The sequence below is a fragment of the Manacus candei genome, unplaced genomic scaffold, assembly GCF_025592945.1.
Source record: "Manacus candei isolate 608988 ecotype Guabito, Panama unplaced genomic scaffold, ASM2559294v1 h1tg000007l, whole genome shotgun sequence".
NCBI lineage: Eukaryota > Metazoa > Chordata > Aves > Passeriformes > Pipridae > Manacus > Manacus candei.
In genome coordinates, this window is record NW_026138055.1 from 5,502,980 (window position 1) to 5,525,767 (window position 22,788).

At 43.7% G+C, this 22,788-nt stretch overlaps 1 protein-coding gene and 1 long non-coding RNA gene across 3 annotated transcripts in view; both read right to left on the reverse strand.

The window, feature by feature from the left end:
* LOC127481993 (uncharacterized) overlaps positions 1-7,728 on the reverse strand; it is an 84,749-nt gene extending 77,021 nt beyond the window's left edge. The window contains exons 1-2 of the long non-coding RNA XR_007908395.1: positions 7,665-7,728; positions 6,831-6,943 (exon numbers count right to left, since the gene is read on the reverse strand). This is a non-coding gene — a long non-coding RNA (uncharacterized LOC127481993). The remainder of the gene's footprint in view (positions 1-6,830; positions 6,944-7,664) is intronic.
* A 10,013-nt stretch (positions 7,729-17,741) lies between these two features.
* The window catches only part of CDC5L (cell division cycle 5 like), a 31,381-nt gene continuing 26,334 nt past the window's right edge, over positions 17,742-22,788 (reverse strand). For both annotated transcript variants that reach the window (XM_051811489.1, XM_051811497.1), the window contains 2 exons: positions 19,302-19,514; positions 17,742-18,212 (listed from right to left, as the gene is read on the reverse strand). In XM_051811489.1, the coding sequence (XP_051667449.1) occupies positions 18,108-18,212; positions 19,302-19,514 (318 nt within the window). In that variant the 3' untranslated portion in view covers positions 17,742-18,107. The remainder of the gene's footprint in view (positions 18,213-19,301; positions 19,515-22,788) is intronic.

Here is a 22,788-nt window from a genome sequence, read left to right on the forward strand (position 1 = left end):
AGGGGCACACATGAGCTGTTGGCTGTCCTTGTGCCAGGTAACTCTTTGAGAGATCATCCCTCACCCAAAATAACTTACACACAGATTTTTGGTGCTTGAAGTCCCCTTAAGAAGAGGAGGGGAGTCCAAAGCTGGCTGTGTCACTCAGGAGGGAGGTATTTAGATCAGATGTCAGGAAAAAATTCTTCCCTATAATGATGGTGAGCCCCTGGCACAGGTTGCCCAGAGAAGCTGTGCCTGCCCCATCCCTGGAAGTGCTCAAGGCCAGGTGTAGTGGAAGGTGTCCCTGCCCATGGCAGGGGGGAGTTAAAATGAAATGATCTTTAATGCCCCTTCCAACTCAAACCAGTCTGGGATTCTTTGATTCACCCAAGTGAATGTCCTCCATTAAAGGGTTAACCTGCTTTGTTCCTCAGCCTAGCTCCTCACATAGCTGTAGCTACCTGCCTACTGCCCAGTCCAGCTCTCTTCCAGCTGAAGCTCTGTTCTCCAAGTGCTCCACATGCTCTGGACCATCCCAAGGCATCTGTAAGATGAGGATCCCCATTGCCCCCCAGCCAAGCCAGTCTGTGATTGTTGCTTCTGCTCAGGGGTGCCAGTGATTCCAGCTCAGCAAAGAGCAACTCTGGGTGGTTGTGCTCAGAAAAGAATGTTCTTTATGACTGACTCCTACAATGAGCATCTTCCATACTGATGGCAGGTCCTGGTCCGGTTCCTGCCTCTCTTTGAGTGGATGTAACCTCTTTCCCATCTGGACAGGGTACATAACAAGAAAAACATTTCCAGGCTTTAGGTGCATTGCTGCTCAGTCTGGATCTGCTCAAATTCCTTGAAATAGCCATTTAAACCCAAATATGAACAAAAGCTTCTGCAAGCCTGATCCCTGCCATGCAGGAAGGCTGTACCTGCTGCAGCTGAGAGCTGAGCCACTCTTCTCAGTGACAGCCACCTCTGCAGCCATCCTGGAGGGAAACAGCAGTGCAGCCACATTCATCAGCTCATAGTGAATGAATATGGTTGCTCTGTGTGTGCATCCTTCACCTAAGGACAGGTTGCTTTCAAATGTTTTATAGCTTTTTCTTCTTTTTTTTTTTTTTTTTTTTTAGTAGTAGGAAGCATCCTTCCAGTGAACATAAGACTATTTGATGTTACAATAAACCATTCTGCTGGCTCAAATCAAAGATGAGGCACCGAGGTGTTGTAAAAATCTTTGAGTCAACGAAAGACAGCTGGTTGAATCATTTCCCAGATTTTCATATGACTCATAAATTTGTTACATAGTGAGGAAATTCCCTGAAAGCTTCTTGGCAGGCACTACCAGTCTGACCAGTAGCTAAGAAACACATAATCTTCCAGTTATAGGGAAGGAGTGGTGTGGAGAGGAAACAATGAACACTCTGCCTTCAGGTTTGAGCATGGGGTCAACTGGAAATGCGTTCCTGACACCAAAGCCAGAATCATTCTGCACAAGGGGACAGCACAATTAAGGGATAGTTTTTGGTTGTAATGACTATGTACAGGAGAGTCTGTGTCCTTCCTCTCTCTCTCCTTTCACCCATACACCCCACTGCACTTGTGCACAGAAACACACATGTTCAGACTCCACTCCTGGTGGTGCAGATACCTGTGGATCAGTCAAATACCTGAAATTAGACTTTGTCCCTGCTAACCAAGAACCATAAACCCACAAAATTATTTGGGTTGGAGGGACTTTAAAGATCATCTAATTCTAACCTCCCTGCTGTGGGCATGGACACCTTCTGCTGGACCAAGTTGCTCAAAACCTCATCTAATATGGTGTTGAACACTTCCAGGGATGGGGCAGCCACAGCATTCCTGGACAACCTGTTTCAGCATCTCACCACCCTCTTAGGGCTCGTGAAGTACTTGGACATGACAGGCAGCCCAAACTGTCCTATTTGGGCATCTAACTAATGACAAAATTGCAGATGTTTCTCTCACCAAGATCCACATTTCTCTGGGTAATTAATGATAAGCACCTTGGAGAGCCTCTAAAGGAAAAAACTTGTCTACCATAGGTAGGCAGGTTAGTTGGGTGTTGTGTTTGGGACTGTTTGTGTGTACTTATGCTCACTGCAAGACCTTCAAAGGTTTTTTTTCCTCTTACCACTGACTGTATGTGGACAGAAAGGATTTCCTTCAAGGAAATCAATTAGACACCTGTAGTCTTGGCACAGATTGAGGCCTCAGTGACATGGACCTCAGCTCCCTTATGTAGCCCACCCAAAATTAAGCAGTATGAATAAACCCCAGTGACCATCTGTGTTGACACAAGCACTGGGACAAGATCTTGCCTGGCCCCTTAGAGATCTTTTGAGCATGGAGTTGTCTCTATTATCCAAGAAAAATGGAGTTTATCCACAAAACTCCCTCAGCTTCAGATGCTGCTGGTACAGACAACTGCATCTGAGTTGCTCAGTTATCCCTTCTTTGTGCCCAAAGGAGAGCAAGAACAGGCTCCTCTCATCCCTAGCTAATTGAAGCTCCATGTGGCCTCAGGTATCATACAGATAAGTTCTCAATAATTTTTTTTTCATGTCCCTCTGAAATATAAAGAATAAAACCTGAGACACACTGCTGACAATTGGGGTGTAAAATCATTAGTAGTTCTATAGTAAAATTCAACAATGCAGCATCTGGTTGTTCTGTTGGGTCTCTGAGTGCTGCATCTTGTTGTCTTTTGAGGAAGCACCAAGGCATCTTGGTCATACAAACTCTTGCAGAGGGGGTGTGCATGTCTCAGGTTGTAGCAGAGAGGCTGAGGTGCTTTGTTGTCAGATCAGTTCAGGGCCTTTCCCCATCACTGGGACCACAGGAGTGTCCCACAAACCCACAGACCACAAGGAGTACCTGCAGTTGACTCCAGCGTGTTGGGTTGGGTGATGGAAGTGAGATTGTCCAGGTCAGAGAGTGTGCAGATGATGGGGGCCACCTTGCAGAGACTTGGGGACCACTAGAGAGATGTGGGCTCGGGTTTGGGACCCCTCAGCTCAGATACTTTGACTAGTGCTCCAGAAACTGCGTGACCTGGCAATTCACCCCGTGCAGTTTGCACACATTTAATTAATTCATTAGCTAATTCAACAGCCGTGGACAATCATGTATGAAAGTCCTGCCGAAGTCCGAGTGCATGGGGACACACAGGCACAGGCACATCCAATGGAACACTGCTCCCTGCTCCCCAGATCCCGCTGTGCCTTAAAAAGGCCAAAGGAAACACAAATGACATTTTGTTTCTTCCACACGAAAAAAACCCACTTGCAAACCCTGAGCAGCAAGAGTGGATTGCATTTCAGGGACTCGTTTATTCACCCGAAGCTCAAAAGATTTAAGAGTTTAAATAAAACGTCTGAATGAGGCTCCGTGTGTGTGTGAGAGCCTCTGAAATGCTCTTTTTAGGAGACAGACGTCTGACGCCTTGGAAGAGCTGCTCGGTGGCACAGAGGGGTTTAGCAGCTTCAGTGCAATTAAAGCTGATCAGGGCTTCAAAACAGTTGACAACACAGAAAATCCTGCCCAGTTCAGTCCTCCAAAACGCTTCCCCGTGTCACATATTTGTCACAGCTTTTAGCTCCAAATTGCAGCATAAAACACGCATCCAATCACCAGGTTTAGAAGGAAAAATGTTCCCAGGAATTCAGAAACTTTACCAAACCATTCTCCTGACTGCTTTCCAGATTGAGCCTCTTTTTTTTTTCTCTCTCTTTCTTTTGGTTGCTTTAATTTACTAGAGGAAGCAAAGGCAAATAGTTTAATCATAACCATCCCTAGGGGCAATTTAGAATCATTTTCTCATTAGTGCCTATAATATGCAGTATAAGTAATGTTCAATCAGATGGTTCTACAAAGGCCTGTGCAGACACTGAAATGAAATGCACTCCAAAGCCATGAATAGCTGAATGAGAATAATCTCGTCTTTTTGTATCTTGCTTCTTTGCTGGTGGGTGAATAGGATTTTTTCCTCTTCCTTTATTCTCTTTCTGGTTTGGGGGGAATGAATCAAACTTTCTCCTAAATAGTAAAATCAAGTTATAGAAGTAGAGGGATTCCAAGACTATTAAGGCTCCAAGAAGTTAAGTCACAGACAGCCAAAGGCAGGAAGCATTTGAAGAGGGAGAGGAAAATAAAAACACAAGGGAGCAGGAAGTACGTGTTCCATAAAGATGACTTAACTGGGAGACGTGTGTCATACATCCACAGGAAGGGTCCAACAGGAGTACCTGAGGATATTCTGGGGGAGACAGCAGCTTCAAAGGCTTCTTCTTCCCCAAAAGCTTCTCAACCTGTGATGCAATTATCTCCCTCCCCAGTTTTATCATACAGGGTTTGAAGTCAGATCATGGAAATTACTCCAGTTAAAAAGCAAGCTATGAGGATACAAGATGGTGGGGCAGGATGTTCTCGCACCATCTCTCCTGCCAAAGCTGGCACACATGGGATTAGACCTCAGATGGGTAGATAAACAAATTAAAATGCCTGTTACTTGGGTGGCCACCAGCTCAATGGCCCTCTGGCTCCTGTCAGGTGGGATGGGCTGCTCAGTGACAGCTGCATCACACAACTGGGATTTCATGGATCATAGTGACCATGATGGGAAGCCCAAAGAGCACTGCCTGTGATTCTGGCACAAACTGGGAGCTGAGGAAGGTAAATGCTTTCCTCTTCCCAGAGAAAAAAATCAGTAGGTCCCCTAGCTCTGTGCCTTTCTCTGTATTTCTCTCTTGGCATGCTCAAGGTGGTACCTGCTCCCTTTGACAGAACCTATCTTGGAGAAGGGCAAATTCAGGGATTTCCTACTTTCCAGCTGGCCCCAGGGTGGTGACTGGGACTGGATGTTGTCTCTTGCATAGCGAAGTCTCTACATAAAAAAAAAATTGTAGCTTTACCAGCATATTTTTTATGGGTTAGAAGAGATACTGGTGCTGCTCCCAGCATCCACAGAGATCAAAGGTAGGAAATTGGACTCCATAGCGAGGGGTTTTGCAGATCGTTTTTCAGGATCATTCAATGAGGGTTTGAACCTCCCAAGTTTCACTTAATTCTTCATAACTAAATAAAACCAAAAATTCAAAGTGAAACTCAACCCAGAAATCCACGTTCAGCTTGGTTTTGGATGGAAACCAAAGGAAATCATTTAATCCCAACATGGTTTCTACCAGAAGCTCTGCTTTGGTCTGGGTTTGGTTGAAGCTCAGCTTTTGCTTCCCTTTGCTGAACAGTTCATGTAAACTATGGGATAAGAAGAAACAAATTCAGGAAATACTTGTGTATTTTCCTTTAACGGTTCAAAAAATATCTCCTGAATTCTATCAAACACATCAGTTCCATGAAATACATCAGTTCCAGGAAATACATCAGTCCAAACTCTCTGTAAATTGGAAAGAAGAGAAATTTGTCCCTGTTTATCTTCAACACAAATACAGACATCCCAGCACTGGAAGAACTCGGATATGTAACCTGCAATTTTTTCCCACAGGTAGAAGAAAAAGGCAACTCCAAAATGGATTGTTTGATTTGATAAACTCAAATGAAAGGCCTAAATATTGTAATAAAGAAGTTTTCCTCTCATTTTTACAGTGTCTGAGGGAAGCAAAAGCATCACGCTTACTGCTACAACAGACTTGGAGGATTTTCTTCCTGGATCTTAAAAATGATGGAGTTATAATAATGTCCTATCAGGCAACAGATTTCAAGCAATTAAGGAGAAGCCTAAATAGTGTCTTATCTCACGGATCATGGCAAGGAAAACTCCATTAAATAACAAGATGGCAGGACAGTTCAGACTGTATGTTAGTAGTGAGTAATGTGTGTGGAAAATGGATGTTTCTTATTTTAGTGTGTGTTTGTCCCACGAGAGACTGTCCCACAGAGGTATGTTTATGAGACAGGCTTGTCCAGCTCATATCTCTCATATCTGCTTGGCCATGAGAACATGGAGCTTCATAGGAAGAGACAAGAAACCATAATTTATGTTTATGAGATGAGCAGTTCTGTGAAGGATTATTTAGTTCATCCAACAATTAGGGGCAGCCTGAACTCAGAAGATGAAACACTTGCTCCTTTGGGCTCACAGTTGGTGTCAGTAGATCTGGACTACACAGGGTCAGGTTGGACAGGACTTTGAGCAACCTGGTCTAGTGGAAGGTGTCCCTACCCATGGCAGGGGATTGGAATGAGATGGTCTTTAAGTTCCCTTCTAACCCAAACCATGCTCTGATGCTACTGTAAATTGGTATTCTCTTTTGGGCATGCTGGGTGGCAAAAATACTTGTTTCCAGAGTTTGGGGTATGATTGTTACCTCACAGGGAACACTGGGCATCTTCAAGTTTTGTGCTTGGCAAATTCACACCCTGGAGATATTTCATCGAAATTCCACTCGCTGACTTTTTGGTTGTTTCTCCACAAATTCCTCATTAATATATTCTCCACTAATAAATCTTTTCATTGCTCAACCAGCTCTGCAGAAAACAAAAGTACTGCTTGGGGAGTGTTTGATTGCAACATTTTTTTGTACAGAAATAATTATCATCCAATAAAGTTGGAAGGAGCTTGGCCGAGCAAAATCCTCCGCTGGGATTGGATCCTCTTGAAAAGACTTATATTAATTTTGCCTTCGCCATGATTTGATTAGCTCTTGTTTCACATGTGGTTGAGCTTCAAAACAGAGATTTATAGCTGTGCAGCTAACCTGTGCTGCAGCACTTGTTGCTCATTTTGACTTTATTTAATACGCTGAATGCCGCACATCAGCGTATTTTAAACATGTAAAATAACACACTTAAAGAAAATATTTAAAATACTGACTCACACACATGATGCTGTTGTGCTTCTCTTCTTACGTTGACTGTATGTAAAAACATAATGTGTTTTGGCCAGGCCATTGTCAGAACAGACAGGGAATAATTTCTGCAGCCATATGTTCTGTTACAGAAAAGAAAAAAAATAACTCATGAGTCATGACAACAGTGAACACTGTGGAGCCAAACCCTGCATCCTATTTGCCATTTTCTAGCCTCTGCAGAGAAGAAAAGATGTGATTTTGAGCAATGATCTGGCACTATCTTTAGTCCCTCCGTGGTGTTTACACAGCCAGGAGAGCCAGTGTCTGGCACTGCAGAGGTGGTCTGGGGGGATGGTGTCCTGCCTCAGGCTGTGGAAATGGAGTGTTGCTGGATGGAGCTGGGAAGGGTTTGTGCTCATCAGAAGATAGGGCTGCAGGGCAGAGACACAACCTCAGCACTGCTGAGGCACCTCGAGTCCTGCGTCCAGTTCTGGGCCCCCCAGTTCAGGAAGGACATTGAGGTGCTGGAGCAGGTCCAGAGAAGGGCAACAGAGCTGGGGAAGGGTCTGGAGCACGTCTGATGAGGAGCAGCTGAGGGAGCTGGAGGGGCTCAGACTGGAGAAAAGGAGGATCTGGGGGAGGGAGCTTATTGCTCTCTACAACTCCCTGAAAGGAGGTTGTAGCCAGGTGGGGATCAGTCTCTTCTCCCAGATAATGAGAGATAGGATGAGAGGCCACAGTCTCAAGCTGCACCAGGGGAGGTTTATGTTGGACATTAGGAAGAAATTCTTCACAGAAAGGATGATTAGATATGGGAATGGGCTGCCCACTGCAGAATATCCTGAGTTGGAAGGGACCCACAAGAATCATCAAAGTCCAGCCCCGCACACAATAACCAAGAATCCCACCAGGTGCCTGAGAGTGTTGTCCAAATGTTTCTTGCACTCTGGAAGGCTTAATGCTGTGACCTCTTCCCTGGAGAGGCTGTTCCAGTGCTCAACCACCCTCTGTGTGAAGAATCTTTTCCTAGTATGTAACCTTAATCTCCCCTGAGATAGCTTTATGCAATTCCCTTCAGTCCTGTCACTGGTCACCAGAGAGAAGAAATCAGTGCCTGCCCCTCCACTTCCCCCCACGAGGAAGCTGTAGACTGCAATGAGGTCAGCCCTCAGCCTCTTTTTCTCCAGTCTGAAGAAATCAAGTGACCTCAGCCTCTCCAGATGTGGCCGTGCCCTGCACAGAGCACCCTGTGACCTCATGGGGGCAGGCAGCAAGCAGTGAACAGCCCTGGACTCTACACCCAGGCCTGAGGACTGCTCAGATATTTTTTATTTAACTGTGACTGGATATAAAATAAACAAAGACAAACCTGGCCACAGCCTCCTAACCTCTTCCTTGAAGTGCTCCTGTCTGCCTGGTCTGGGAAAGGGTGAAGAGGAGTTGAGTGCCTTGTTACTACAGCACAAAACGGGGCAGCTCCTGGTCCAGGCATTGCTCAGCAGCAGAGAACTATGACGATGAGTGTCTTCCAGTTACGGCTGCCCTTTCCCTTGTTTTTTATTGGGCCAAGTTCTCTGTCAAGGACCTTTGAGCCAGAGATGGCCAAAGACCAAATACGTCACCTGAGCCCCATCATCTGTGGGAGTGTGGTGATGCCAGGCAGAAGGCATCTGAGGTCAGCCCTGCATGTGTTGCATGAGCACGAAAGCATCAGGACTCACTTTTTATTATTATTTTTTTTAATTTCGCTGGCACACATCTCGTGTGTCAGGTCGTTCCTTCACACATATGCGTGTGTGCACTTCATTACTCCTCCTTGTCTCCCTCCCTTCCTCTGCCTTGCCCCGCTTCCCTGCAGTATCCTCCTTCCACCCTGGGGCTTGGAAGCTGCGCTCAGCTTCTGGAAGAAAACTGCTTCCATCTGTGGGCTCTGACAGGCTCTCAGCCACTGAGCAGCTGTTCTTGGGCTTCTGCTCCCTAAACCAGGGTGGGGAAAGGCTGATCCGTGCTGAGCACTGTCTTCTGAAGGGGTTACCTGAGCCTGAGTTTGGAGGCCCCCATGTGCCTGAAAGAGCTGTCCCAATGCCTCTTGAACTCTGTCAGGCTTGGTGCTGTGACCACTTCCCTGGGGAGCCTGTTTCGGTGCCCAACCACCTCTGGGCAAAGAACCTTTGCCTAAAATTCCACCTAAACTTCCCCTGACACAGCTTCATGCCATTCCCTTGAGTCCTGTCACTGATCATCAGGGAGATCAGTGTGTGTCCCTCCTCTTCCCCTCATGAGGAAGATGCAAACCCCTGTGATGTCCTAGGAGGTGCCTCCCAGCCAGCTGGCATCTCTTGACCTCTCCTGGCCAAGTTTTTGTGGTCATCTTTTGCTTGGTGCTTCCAGGACATGTGTCTGCCTGGCTCAAGCTTCGCTATGAACCCTTGTTTTGGCTGATTCAGCAGTTTCTTCAATTACTGTCACAGCCACATGGGCTTGGCCGTGCTCCTGGGATCCCTCGTTCCTGCTGGAAGCAGGGGAGGCAGACAGACGTTGGAGCATTCCCTGGTGATGCACAATCCGCCTCCTGTGGTCACGGGGTAACTGTAAAACTAAATCAGATCCTTGCTGTTAACCAAAAGGCATCTGCAATAAAAGGAAGTTAAACACAGTGCCAGAGGGGTTGTTTTGTTGCTAAAAACACATTAGGAAAAGCGTTAAAAACTCGCTAGGAAATTGGATTCACTATTCTATCCCCACCCCAATGATTAAGTTCACCCCCAGTTTAATGTGATTTAGAATTAGCTGGGATATCTTATTTTGATTGTAGGTTCAAGGACCTCTTTTTTTTTTTTCTTCCCTGGACGTTGGTAGCATTGCCATTATTAAGAATGACAGCACAAAATAGCCTCAGGTTGCACCAGGGGAGGTTTAGATTAGACATTAGGAAAAATTTCTCCACAGACAGAGTGGTCAAACATTTGAACAGGCAGCCCAGGGAAGTGGTGGAGTCACCATCCCTGCAAGTGTTCAAAAACTGTGTGGATATGGTACTTAGGGACATACGGTTGTGGTGCTGGGTTGATGGTTGAACTTGATGATCTCAGAGGTTTTTTCCTACCTTAATGATCCTATGATTCTATAAAATCCACAGGATGGGCTATAGCAAGCATGAAATCCATAAAACACAATTCTTTCCCTGCTGTACAATCCTTCCATGAGGTAGAGGATGGCCAGCTACTCCCACCTTCCTGTCTAGAGATCAGGCAGGAGGTCAGAGCCAAAAAGTTCTGCCTTCACCAGAATTTGGATGCTTTCCAAGCAACACAGCGATGCTGGATGGTTGATTTCTGGGGCTGGCAAAAGTTTCACCAAAGGTTTGGACCTTCGAATCCATGACAGGGTTGAAGGTTTGGCATCTCCCCCAGAAAGGTACTTTATCATAGTTAAATTACACATTTGTGTCACTAAACATCTTGCCAGAACAGGGACAGAAACTGGTCAGGGCCCTCTAAAGCAATGACTGGTCATTTAACGGGGTGAAAACACCCCATGGGGTGAGGGAGCAGTGCAGGGTTGGGGCTCTCCTGGCCTGAGGAAAAGTAGGGTTTGTGCTCTGCTCCAGGTTACATCTGTAAGACTTTTGCTCTGCCTCCCTAAGGAAGTGCTTCAGTCCTGACACAGCCAGGGATGGTGAGGCTTCTCCTCTGCTCTCCTGATAACCTGGTCCTTTCTCCATCAATGGTTACACAGGTTGGTGACCCTGCAGGACTCAGCTTGGCCAGGGCTGCTGGTGGTACACGTGTGAATCCTGCTGGGATGCTGGCCACAGGTGCCAAGAGAAAAAAACACTGAGAACTGGGGAACATTAGTAAGAGCATTCTCTACTTCCACCAAGCTACTGTTCCTAGTTTTGTCTTGTTTTCCTCTGAACTTGAAGCAAGATGACCAGAATTGTCTCTTTGCAACTAAAGCACCAGGAATACAGGGAATGAAAACCTTTGAGGTCACTGTTGGAGCCAAGATGAGCTCAGGATGTAGAAGCAACACAGTTCTTCTGTAGAGAATATCTTTGAATAAACCAGCTGAAAAAGGGAGGCGAAAGTCTAGTTTCAGAGTTCAGGACTTTGTGAATATCTGTGTTCTCCACCTATATGGTCTAAGGAAAGACCCTACCCCTTCTCAGACCTTTGGAAGTGCTTGGGAGGAGCACTGACCAAGAATGGACAAGCCTGTTCTGTGCTAGAGATTGATCTGGTTGCGTCAGAATTAAGAAAAAAAAAAAGTGGGAGGACACAGTCTGTGGAATAATTTAACTTCTATTTATAGTTATTTTATGGTCTGCCATGCAGCTTAATTAATGTGGCCAGTAAACTCACTCTTTTTTTAAAGGTCAGTTACAGTGATGGTCCTGCACAAGCCTTAAGATAATTCATGAATAATAATAGATAAGAGAGAGACAGCTTTGAAATCAATGCTTTACACAAGGGCCAGATATTACAAAGATCAGCGCAAAAATTAGTTGTTTTTTAAAAATAAATATGTCATACAGTTGAATTACTCCAGGGGTGCCTTTGTGTCTGAGGTTCAACCAGTAGATTCAGTTCTTTTAATCAGAATTAGTTCTGGAATAGATTTTGCTGGCTGTAGAGCTAAAAATGTAATCCTGGCTGGCTCGTTCAGCTTTATTAAGCATCTATGACTATTTTTCAAAAGAGGATCTCTTTCTTCTCTTGACAGAAAGGCTCATCAAATACAGACAAAAGAGGAGAGGGAAGGAAATCTCAGTTCCATTGAAGCTGAAGCCAAATCTCTCATTGGTTTCACTGGGGCCACAGTCTCACCTAAGCTGCATAACACACTTTAAAATGCTACTGGCCTGATAATTATACAAAATAGAGCCCACATTTCTGTTCCAGGAGAGAGAAGAGGGGAACCTAACACACATTTGTCTCATCCTATGAGGCATTTACCAGTAGCATGTACTTGGCAAAAGATCTGATATATGAACTGAATAAATAATAAAATAGTCTGTGTTTCCTCATGTCGCAATTCATAAATGCTTTCAATGCACATAAATGATCTTAAAAGAGGTACTTGCATTTCCTTTGAGGAATCTGTGAGGAATCCAAATACATCAGAACCACGGTTGTAACTTGGAAACCTGAAAGTGATCTAATGAGGCAGACCCTGTCTAACCTGATATGCGAAAAACCTCTGACTTTGAGTTGAAAGCAAGATTTTTCTAATCCTGACACTAAGGCATCTCTCAATAAATTATAATAAACCCAGACATCACCCCCAAACAACTGGCAAACAATCAAACCCGCTATGAGTAATCACACCAGCAGCAGAAGTGATGCTACAAAACGCTGCTCAGACCCACTCCTTTACCTTTTCACCTACTGTGTGCACCAGTTGTGCCTGAGGCAGCAGGAATTGGTTAAAGCCACCTCATTTAAATGCATAAAAACGTTAATGAGGTTTGCTGCAGGGGAGATGACTTATCTAAGGGCCTGCATGCAACCAGAGCAGTGAAGCTCCTCTTTTTTTATCTGCTACTCCCCTTTCCTTCAAAATTATTAAAGTCCTGATTCAGCAAAGTGTTTGGAGCTCGTGTTGAACTTTTAAATTAAGAGTGAGACAACTGTGTGCACTTAGTGGAGATATAAGGATGAATTGGCTTAGATATATGTCAAACATACTTTTAAGACTTTTTCAGAGCCTGATCTCACTCCTGGTGTCCGTGTAAGTCCTCGAGACCAGCAGAACCAGGTATTTTGTGTTTGCAAGGAAAGGTACAAGCTGGAGCCCTAGAAAGGTAGAGAGCGCAGGTCTGGAATCAGTTATGAGGACATTTTGCCTTTAGATGAGTTTCTGGCTCTTTTTCAATATGCATTTCACTCAGCTAGGAAAATGGGGGAAATGCTATTTGATACTTCACTTTTAAATCCTGCTTGGAAGACAGGTGTTGCTTTGAACCCACATTATGGAAGATAACTGCAAGCTGGATTCTGGGATGAATGTGAGGCAGATTAAGTCCAGACCACAATAATCTCTCTTCTCCAGCAACATCACTGTCCGGGGATGCCGAAGGCAAGCCAAAGTTCACACACTGGTTTATGATACTGTTAGCTAGTTTGCAGCCAAGACGAAAAGTTCAGACATGGTTTTTGATGCATTTTATGTGGAAATCGATGTTCAGGCCATGATCACAAAGAACAATGAATCTCCAGCGTTTTCATCAGGGGCTCAGATCCAGTTGAGTTGGTTAGAGGAGTTAATTGTGGGTAGTTGCCTCATGGCCTGGGAGCACTGCAGCCTGTGTTTCTCACTCACTTTACAAAGACAATGAAGTGGGACGTCCTGTGACAGAGGCAATCACAGAATCATTAAGGTTGGAAAAGACCTCTAAGATCATGGACTCCAAGGATTAACCCATCACTGCCAAGCCCACCACTAACCCATGTCCCTGAGCACCACAGTTGCATGTTTTTTGAACACTGTCGGGGGTGGTGACTCCCTGGGCAGCCTGTTCCAGTGCCTGACAACATTTGTGAAGAAATTTTTCCTAATATCCTATTTAAACCTCCCCTGGTGCAATTCGAGGCTGTTTCCTCTTGTCATATCACTTGTAATCTGGCAGAAAAGACTGACCCCCACCTGGCTACAACCTTCTGTCAGGGAGTTGTAAAGAGCAATAAAGTCCCCCCTGAGCCTCCTTTTCTCCTGACTAAGCATCTCCAGCTCCCTCAGCTGCTCCTCATAGGACTTGTGCTCCAGATCCTTCCCCAGCTCTGTTGCCCTTCTTTGGACATGCTGTTCTGCACCACTTCCATCTTCATTTGCTCTTCCTACCTTGATTATGACAAGAGTTGATCAAGGGAAGCCAGTTGATGTAACCTTTTTGGATTTCAGTAAAGCTTTTGATACTGTCTCTCACAGAATCACACAGCTGGATAAACACATCATGTGGTGGGTGAGCAGTTGGCTCACAGTTCGAGCACAGAGAGTAATTGTGAATGGGGTAACATCAGACTGGCGACCTGTCACTTGTGGGGTACAATAGGGCTCCATCTAAGGCCCTGTGCTCTTCAACATCTTCATAAATGACTTGCACACAGGACTGGAAGGGATACTCAGCAAGTTTGCTGGTGACACAAAACTGGGAGGAGCTGTCGACTCCCTGGAAGGCAGGGAGGCCCTGCAAAGAGACCTCAACAAACATACAGACTGAGGAATGAGAGGCTGGAAAGCAGTGCCAAGGAAAGGGACGTGGGGATCCTGGTTGAGGACAAGTTGAATATGAGTCAGCAGTGCCCTGGCAGCCAGGAGGGCCAGCTGTGTCCTGGGGAGCATCAGGCAAAGCATCACCAGCTGGTCAGGGGAGGGGATTGTCCTGCTCTGCTCTGCACTGGGGTGGCCTCACCTTGAATATTGTGGCAGTTTTGGGCACTGCAATATAAGAATAATATTAGGCTGTTAGAGAGTGTCCAAAGGAGGGCAACGAAGATAGTGAAGGGCCTTGAGGGGAAGCTGTGTGAGGAACAGCTGAGGTCACTTGGCCTGTTCAGCTGGAGGAGACTGAAGGGAGACCTCATTGCAGTTACAACTTCCTAGTGAGGGGAAGAGGAGGGGCAGGCACTGATCTGTGCTCTGTGGTCACCAGTGACAGGACCAGAGGGAATGGCCTGAAAGTTGTGTCGGGGGAGGTTTAGGTTGAATTTTAGGCAAAGGTTCTTCACCCAGTGGGTGGTTGGGGGCTGGAAAAGGCTCCCCAGGGCAGTGGTCATGGCACAAAGCCTGTTGAAGTTCAAGAAGAATTTGGATGATGCTCTCAGTCACATGGTGTGACTCTTGGGGATGGTCCTGTGCAGGGCTAAGAGTTGGACTCAATGATCCTTGTGGGTTCCTTCCAACTCAGCATATTCTGTGATTCTGTGAAATCTGGCCTGGCTCATGTTTGTTCTGTGCAGGGGATTGGACAATCAAGCTGCATTAACATATTTTAAACCAAATGTGCTGCCCCAGCAAACAACAGGGCATAACCAGAATAAGCAGCAATGGGTGACAACAAGGTGCTCTTTCTGTTCTCTCTGCTTAAGGCAGCCAGAGAACTCTGGTGTGTTCTGGCCATCCCTGGCTGCAGTGACTACTTACAGTGTTACAAAGTTCTTATTCCTCTGGAGATTTGCCATCTTTGGAAGAGCTGGCTCCAGCTCCGATGGATTTCTCACAGGGAACCTCCTGTGCTTTAGAGAAGTCTCCCCCTTCCGCTAGCTCATGATTCCTGTTATCTGTCGGGTATGGATGAGACACCCAGCTGTTATAACTTAGCCCTGCTGTCCCCTTGGCTTTCCCAGGTACCTGAATCCAACTCAATTGAAGTAAATGACGGTCTTATCAACTCCATGGACTTTGAAGCAGGCTCCAGCTACGGGATTGATCCAATATGTAAACGCCAAGTCTGATTCCAGGAAGGGAGGAAAATCATCAGCTGAAATTATTTAAAGGCTTGCAGATATATCTTGGCATGCTAAATGGAAATGAATTTCTCAGGGAGAATGTTAAATAATTCTCAAAATAATTGTTAACACACACAGCACAACCCCCATCCCACCTCTGTCAGTCAGGCAGGATAGGGTTTACCCACTGCAGCAAAGTATTCACTAGTTTGCAATGTTTATGGTTATACTTACTATTGTTTTGGAAAGAAAGATCAAATCAGTGGCTGGCTTCAGAAATTTAAAGTAAAAATTTGGTATCAAGGTGTACTGGTCACTTATGTCCACCAAACATCTGTATTCAATTATGAAGCAACTTAGAAAGAGATTCAGGGAGTGCAGTTTGGGACATAAAACCGGGCCTAAACCCAAGAAATAGATCTGGCAAGCCCAAACTCCATCATCACCTGTGGCTAGAAGCACTGACATCTACCAGCATTCAAATTTAGCTGAACAGATTTTCCAAGCACTCCAGTTTAAGCTACCACACCTGAATTTCTTCATCTTGACATGTTCTAGCCAGGCTCTGCTGCTCCATTCACATCCCTCTGGATCCAATAGTCACATGCACAGAGCACCCAGTGTGCAGTTTTTGGGGTGATTTCACCAGATCTAGGACTGGCTGCCTTAGGGTAGCTCAGGGCAGGTAAAAGCCTAAAGTAAGGCACAATCAAGTTTAAAGTTAAGGCAGGAGACTTCATTAGTTTTCTGTCAATATTGAGATGGACATAAACCTTAGGACTAAAACTCTGACTAAAGACAGGGAAAACTGTGAACTTAAGTTAAAGTGTTGTGTAAACAAACTGAACTGCAGAAAACACTGAGCAAACCTCCTGCAGGTACCTTCTCAAACACAACCACCTGGTATCTGCTGTTTTGCATGCCACAAATCCCTACCTGCTGCAATTAATGACTGGTTAATTGCATGCATTTCAAGAAGTCTTTTGTGATTGATCAGTCCCTCCGAATTTGCCATTTAAAACTATTTGTTAAGGCCAAATGTTTGAGTATCTCTCTAGCTCCCATCCCAAGCTGTCAAAAATACAGGAAACACCAAAGTGGCTCTGCTGCAGCCCTAAAAAGAAAGCAAATAATTGTAGTTGTGGTATTGGTAAACCTACAAGGGTTTTCAGTTAATATCTCCAGCCACCACACAACCACAAGAACTGTCATGATATGCCATGATTTTTCCTTTTGGGTATAACCATTCAAGCTAAAATACCCCATATGCTACAAGATTGATGCTTAATACTTTGTTCCAGATGTGCTCTGGCTTAGTTAAATATTTAACACATTTCTAGAAGTATGTAGTCTATAATTGCATTAGTACTTCAGAAGAATGATGTCCTGGTGAGTAAAGGGAAAGATATTCCAAGGCTGGCTGTGTACCTACTCCTGCCAATGATCAGCAGAATTTGGACAGGTTACATTTAAAAAAATATGACTATCATTGGTTTCCATGGATGGCACTGAAACAGCTACACAGCCACAGCCCTGACAGTGTCCCCCAGTAATTCCCAAGCGGAGACAAAGTGACACTCTAATCTGGTAAAACTGCAAATAGCAAAATCCTCATTTAAATCCAAATATGTACAAGCAAAATTGCAAGATGCATCCAACTGGATGTATTTAATTGCTGAATTCTGTGCTGTTGAAAATACAGTTTTGCCTTTTTTTTTCCTGTGCATTGCCACAAACAAAAGACTTACTCTGGGAGTAAGATGGATCTCTGAAGAAGTGATGAACACCACTGCAAAAATAAAAATGTGAAAGTGTCTTTTTATTTTTAAGAAAAATTTTTATAGAAATCTCTAATGAGATGCCTGATTGTGGCAAATTCCTGTATTAAAAACATTGGGAAGGGCACACAAAATTTTAAACAGCAACATCTAACTCAAGTGTGGTGTGACAAGAAGATTTTTGGATAAAATTTAGAAGAATATCAAAGAATAGGAAATAATGAATTTACCCCCTTCCATAAGCCTATCCTTACCCTTTAGGTCAAAGTAATGAGAAAACTGTATCCTGTTGGGATGTGGTGAAAGGAGAAGAGTAGCAAATATGGAGCTATTTTCCCAACCCACACCATGGCTGCTCTGGGCAACAAAGCAGATGGTTTTAAAAGAATTAATACTTAGAAAATGTAATGGTACTGCTGAAGTCTGTGGGAACCACTAGGCTGTGCTGGGATGGTGAAATTATGCCACTATGACCATTTGAGCATCTTGATAAAGCTGGGAGTGTTTAGTCACATCCACAGAGAAGAATTAGGAACAGGGTATTACCTGGGCCACAATTATCCTGCACAGGTATTTCCTATTACAAATTACAGCCTCGGAAAATAAAGGTAGCAGTGGGGAAAGGGAAGAAAGACAATTTACCAGAAATATGAAAGGGGGCTGGGATAGGGGAAGATTTAATTTTAGTTAAAAGACAGACATATTATTACTTCTTTGTTTTTTAACATTCCAGGTTTATTCAAAAGACATTATTCTGCAGGCATGTATCTTACAGGTCTTAAGACTGATAAAACACTAGGAATAATGTGAGTTCCCTAGCAAATGAAGACATGGCTAAAATCATACCAGAGTGATTTTTTTCTTTCAATAAAATTTTGGACATTTCAAATCTATTTTTAACACTGGCCAGAGCTATTCATACCTAGATCATTTGGAACAGTCCATTAAAGGAACAAAAGTTGACAAGATGCAAACAGCAGGCTACACTTGATTTCTGCAACTGCTGGCAAAAGCTGCTGGAGAAGTATCTGCACACTTTAAAAATGTTACATCAGTGACAAATGGAATTTTGTGCTTTAATACTTTGCTTGAAAAGTCTCTTTATCCAACATGAAGTCAGCAAATCTCTGCTGGAGCTCCTTTTCTCTTTCCTGCTGTCGCTGCACATCTTCCTTCAGACACTGTAACGAAAATATCATTAAACAACCAGTCAGTTTTCCAACAGTCACACCCATGAAGAGCTTTACCAAAGGTTATAGTTTAGTTGCTTCAGAGGAAGAGGTCAGAATTGTGACAGGACATTGCTAAAATTACTTATTTTAAATAGAAAAGTAAAACAGGGCAGTTGATGTAAAGTATCAAGAATCACAGTTATCTTATTTCAAATCTCAGGTATCTCACCCTGTCTTTGGCAGCAGTTAAGATCAAATGCTTCAAAAGGAAGAGATTTCAAATTGGAACCTTGCCATGTACTAAAAACAGGTGCTATTAGCAGCTATCATCTGATTTAATGTGTTTTTACTGTTATCTTTCACCAAATCAATTAATCACTTTGGAGTCTGTAAAAACATCTACCAGCATTTCTAAACCACCAGTTTTAAGGACTGATCTGTTTTAATGTTTTTAGAGCAAAAGGTTGAGAAGATCTGAGACTCAATGGAACCCTCTGTTTTGGAAGAAAAAAAGTGTTAAAAAGAAAAATTGTGCTCAGGTGAGTACTAAGTCCTTGGAAAGCAAGCCTGGCACTCGCTCAGACATAGGACTGAGTCGTGGTTGAGGGTTGTCTCGTTAAGATGAATAAAAAGAGAATATCCTGGAGATCCTTGAACTAAGAAAAGTGGCTCCAAAGCACTGATTTCAGGTATATACTAGCATTTGGTCCACTGACTTTTATGAAAGTAAGAGATTTTACACAAGTTTTACAAGTTCTAACTGTAATTAAAACCAAAACAAGTCAAATTAGGAGAGATATGGAACTTCTGCTGATATGCATTTCAGAAGGTTTATAAAATAAACCACACAAGGAAATAAAAAAACCCCAAAGTTAAAGAACACACTGGCAGATTAGTCCCAGCTTCTAATACATGTATCACAGAATCTTTGATATTGAAGTAAACAGCAGATGAATCTGGTAACAGCCAACATTTTAAAAGAACATTAAAAACCTGATACCAACTCAGGCTGTGAAGCTCAGAGCTCGTATCTTGTAAAAACTTCTTTTCCACAAAATGCCTGTGTTTGACCCCAGGCATTACATTTAGGAATCTCACCTCCAGTCTCCGAGGGATTGCAGCATCCTCATGTTTCTTCAGCTCCTCAAAAGTTCGCAGCTCCAGGTGGGCCTGTTCGATCTGGTCCCACAAATCATTCAGCTGTTTGATGAGGCCCATGGCTCGGGACTGGTAACCACCCAGCAGGATCTTCAGCTTCTTCTCCATCTTGGCAGCTCTCTTTGCTTCAGTTGTCATGTGGCCTCTGTTTATCTGCCACAAGGAACACAAGAATTGTTTTATTTACCCAGAATTCAGAAGTCAAGAGAAAAAAAAAAAATCAGTAAAAATGTATCTGTGGAATTGTATCGAGTTGATTGAGTTCTTTGATTTCTATTAAAAAATAGTTCTTCACATTTTGCACCAACCTAGATTCCTGGATTAAAATCTTTACAATATAAAAAATACATTATTCCAGGGGTGAAGTCCACTAAACCAAAGAGGGTTGATGACACACTGTGAGCACAGCTTCACACACAGGAACTGTTGCAGTTGCTGAGCTAAGTGGCCAAGTCACACGATTGCTTGTGAGGCCATATCCCACTTACACAGGAGATGTAATCTGCCTCAGTAATGGAAAACTAAATAAAGATATTATGCTCCACCTTTTCAAAATCATATTCTTAGTCTGCAAAAACATCTATCAATCCTACCTATCCCAACAGAATTCACCTAAATCATATTCCACACAGGAGAAGACCACTGGGAATGTTAAGGCAGCTTTGAATCCTTCTCTGTTGCAAAGAGCCATAATGAAGATACTTTAGACTGATGTTAAGTGGCAAATGAACGGCAGTGTTTGGGCATAGAAACACTGCAAGGAACAGCAGGACTATTTGAAGGGGAAATAATTCCTACCACCACTCTGCATGTGCTTTCCCAGGACAGCCACATCAGGAGACAAAGGACAAAATCCTGGTAACTCACTGAGGTGGGACAGGATAGTGACACCAATTACAATTCATACCCTGTTTCTAAAGGGTACGAAAAGCAAATCCCACCAAAAAACACAATACAACATGGTCACCATCCCAAGAGCAACCCAGGTGCCATGATGAGAACTCCACAGGTGTCATCGTAAGGCATCTCAGAAAGACTCTTGGATTCACACCAGCTGAATGCTGGACCTGATTAAGTTTTCAAGGCCAGGCTGGATGGGGCTTGGAGCAACCTGGTCTAGTGCAAGGTGTCCCTGTCCATGGCAGGGAGTTGGAACTGAGCTTTAAGGTCCCTTCCAACCTAGGCCATTCTATGATCCTATGAAACCAACAAATAACACAGGACTACACCACTGAGCACAACTGTGGAGAGGTGCAGCAGTTCACATCTCTGAACAGAGACATAAAGTTTCTGTTGAGGCTTTTTTAATGCTATTTCCTTAAAAAAGAATCCTTTTTTTTCAGAAAGCATTGTGTGAATGATGCCAAACTCAACAAAAAAAAAGGAATCAGGCTTTTCAGATTTTGATTCTTGGCACAGTTAAAGATAAATTAGTGCAGGAGAGGAAGAAAATATTTAAGTTTCTCAAGTGATAAAATATAAAAGGCTAACTCAGAACCACAGTCTCTGAGTCATCAGCCCTCACCTTGTTTCTTTAAAAATCAAAGTTTTACTGGTGAATGTTGTTACACACAAAGAAATTACCAATGATCAACCAAAAGCAGAAGCTTTTCACTGCTACAATTACCCAATATATTGTCTCTTACCAATGAAACTGAACTCCATTGGGAAGGAACTACTTTCTGATCTGCCTTTACAGTGATAACCACAGTCAGCTATCACAGTCTCATGCACCAAGCTACTGCAAAGTGCATTTCATCAACCTTCCAACCCTCCAACTGTACTGAAGTACCCTCTGTTACACAGCTGCACGTTTCTGTAACATGCCCTCCTACTCCTCAACAATTTATTCACTCATTTGAAACAGTTTTGGTTGGTGGTGCAGAGATAAACAAAGTGAATGGTCAAGGGAGCAAACTGTTAATGGGTGAGTGAAAGAGAAATTTGACTTTCTGAGCTGTCTAGTTTGCTCCTGGGGAGAGAGATGCAGACTGCTGTGCTTTTCAAACTCTGTTTGCAATGTAGACTTAAGCTATGCCCAAGGTGCTTTAAGCATACAGAAAGGCGCCTCTTTTTCAATATTTATATAAATCTAGAGAAAATTAAATAAATAGATTAGGGATTTGTGAGGATACTCTCTGATGGAAAAGTATGAAAGCTTTAAATGTCTTCACTGGTAAATAATATGCTATTACTGCAACAACAAATACAGCTGTGCGGTCAATGAACTATTTTCCAATTACTGTTCCTTGGATGAGAAATGTGTCTTGAGAGCCACTGACATTTAGAGATCATGGAATAGATGGATGCACAGGCAAACAGAATTTTGTTTGTAACAGAGGCCTAGTGTAACAAAGGTCAATTGTCCACGTTGCTCCACAGCATTATAGACAACTTCGAGTATGCCTGGTGTGAAATGAAACTCCCAGTGTCACTGTTCTAGAGCAGCTTAAAAAAGATCATTTAGAGAAGTTCCACTATTCTGTCGTCCTGAGTGAAGATCTTATTCTTTACTGTGGGGGTTGTGAGGCCCTGGCACAGGTTGCCCAGAGAAATTGTGGACTCCCCATCCGTGGAAGTGTTCAAGGCCAGCTTGGATGGGGCTTAGAGCAACCTGGTACAGTAGAAGGAGTCACTGCCCATGGCAGGGGCTTGGAACAAGATGGTCTTTAAGGCCCCTTCCAACCCAAACCATTCTGTGATTCTGTGATCTCTCAACAACCTAATTTTCTAATGGAACATTTAACACTGAGTACCTGAGGACATAACAGATATAAGTACAGAAAAGGGGCTGGACCAGGGCACTGTGGGCAGAAGTCCTGGATTATCCACATGCTCTGAGTATCATCAGTAGTGGTGGCAGCACTGGGTCGGTCTCTCACTTTTACACACTTCAGTTTGGATTCACTTTGCTTGGCTTTAGACATGAACATCTGAGCTTGTCACATCAGGAGAGAAATTGGCAACTCCAGGGCGTGGCTCATCTGATCCAGAGCACAGGGAAGGGCTCTTCACTCCTGTAACAGGAGCGCACACTGCTGGCTCAGGCACGTTACTCAAGGTCAGGTGGACCAATCCCACCCGAAGTGTTTACTGTTTTAAGGTATTGTATATAATAAAGCATTGTTTTTCTCCAAGAAAAACAAAGCCGGTTCAAGTCTAATGCCTATTAGACCCCAATTATTTAAGCACTCCTGAAATTTTTAAACAATGAGAATTGGACTTAATCTTTTCGAGTTGTTCTGGATACAGATTCTTACTTTTAACTACTAGAGCCCTTAGGTTTTATGCTGCTTCTTAGCCCTTGCTTTTCTCAGTTCCTTGTCTATCTTGGATTATCAGAGGCTTCACTCCTGCAAGAAAAAGTTAAGAAAAGAAGGGAGGAAAAAAAAAGAAAAAAGCCTCCCACGTATCTAAACTCAGAAAT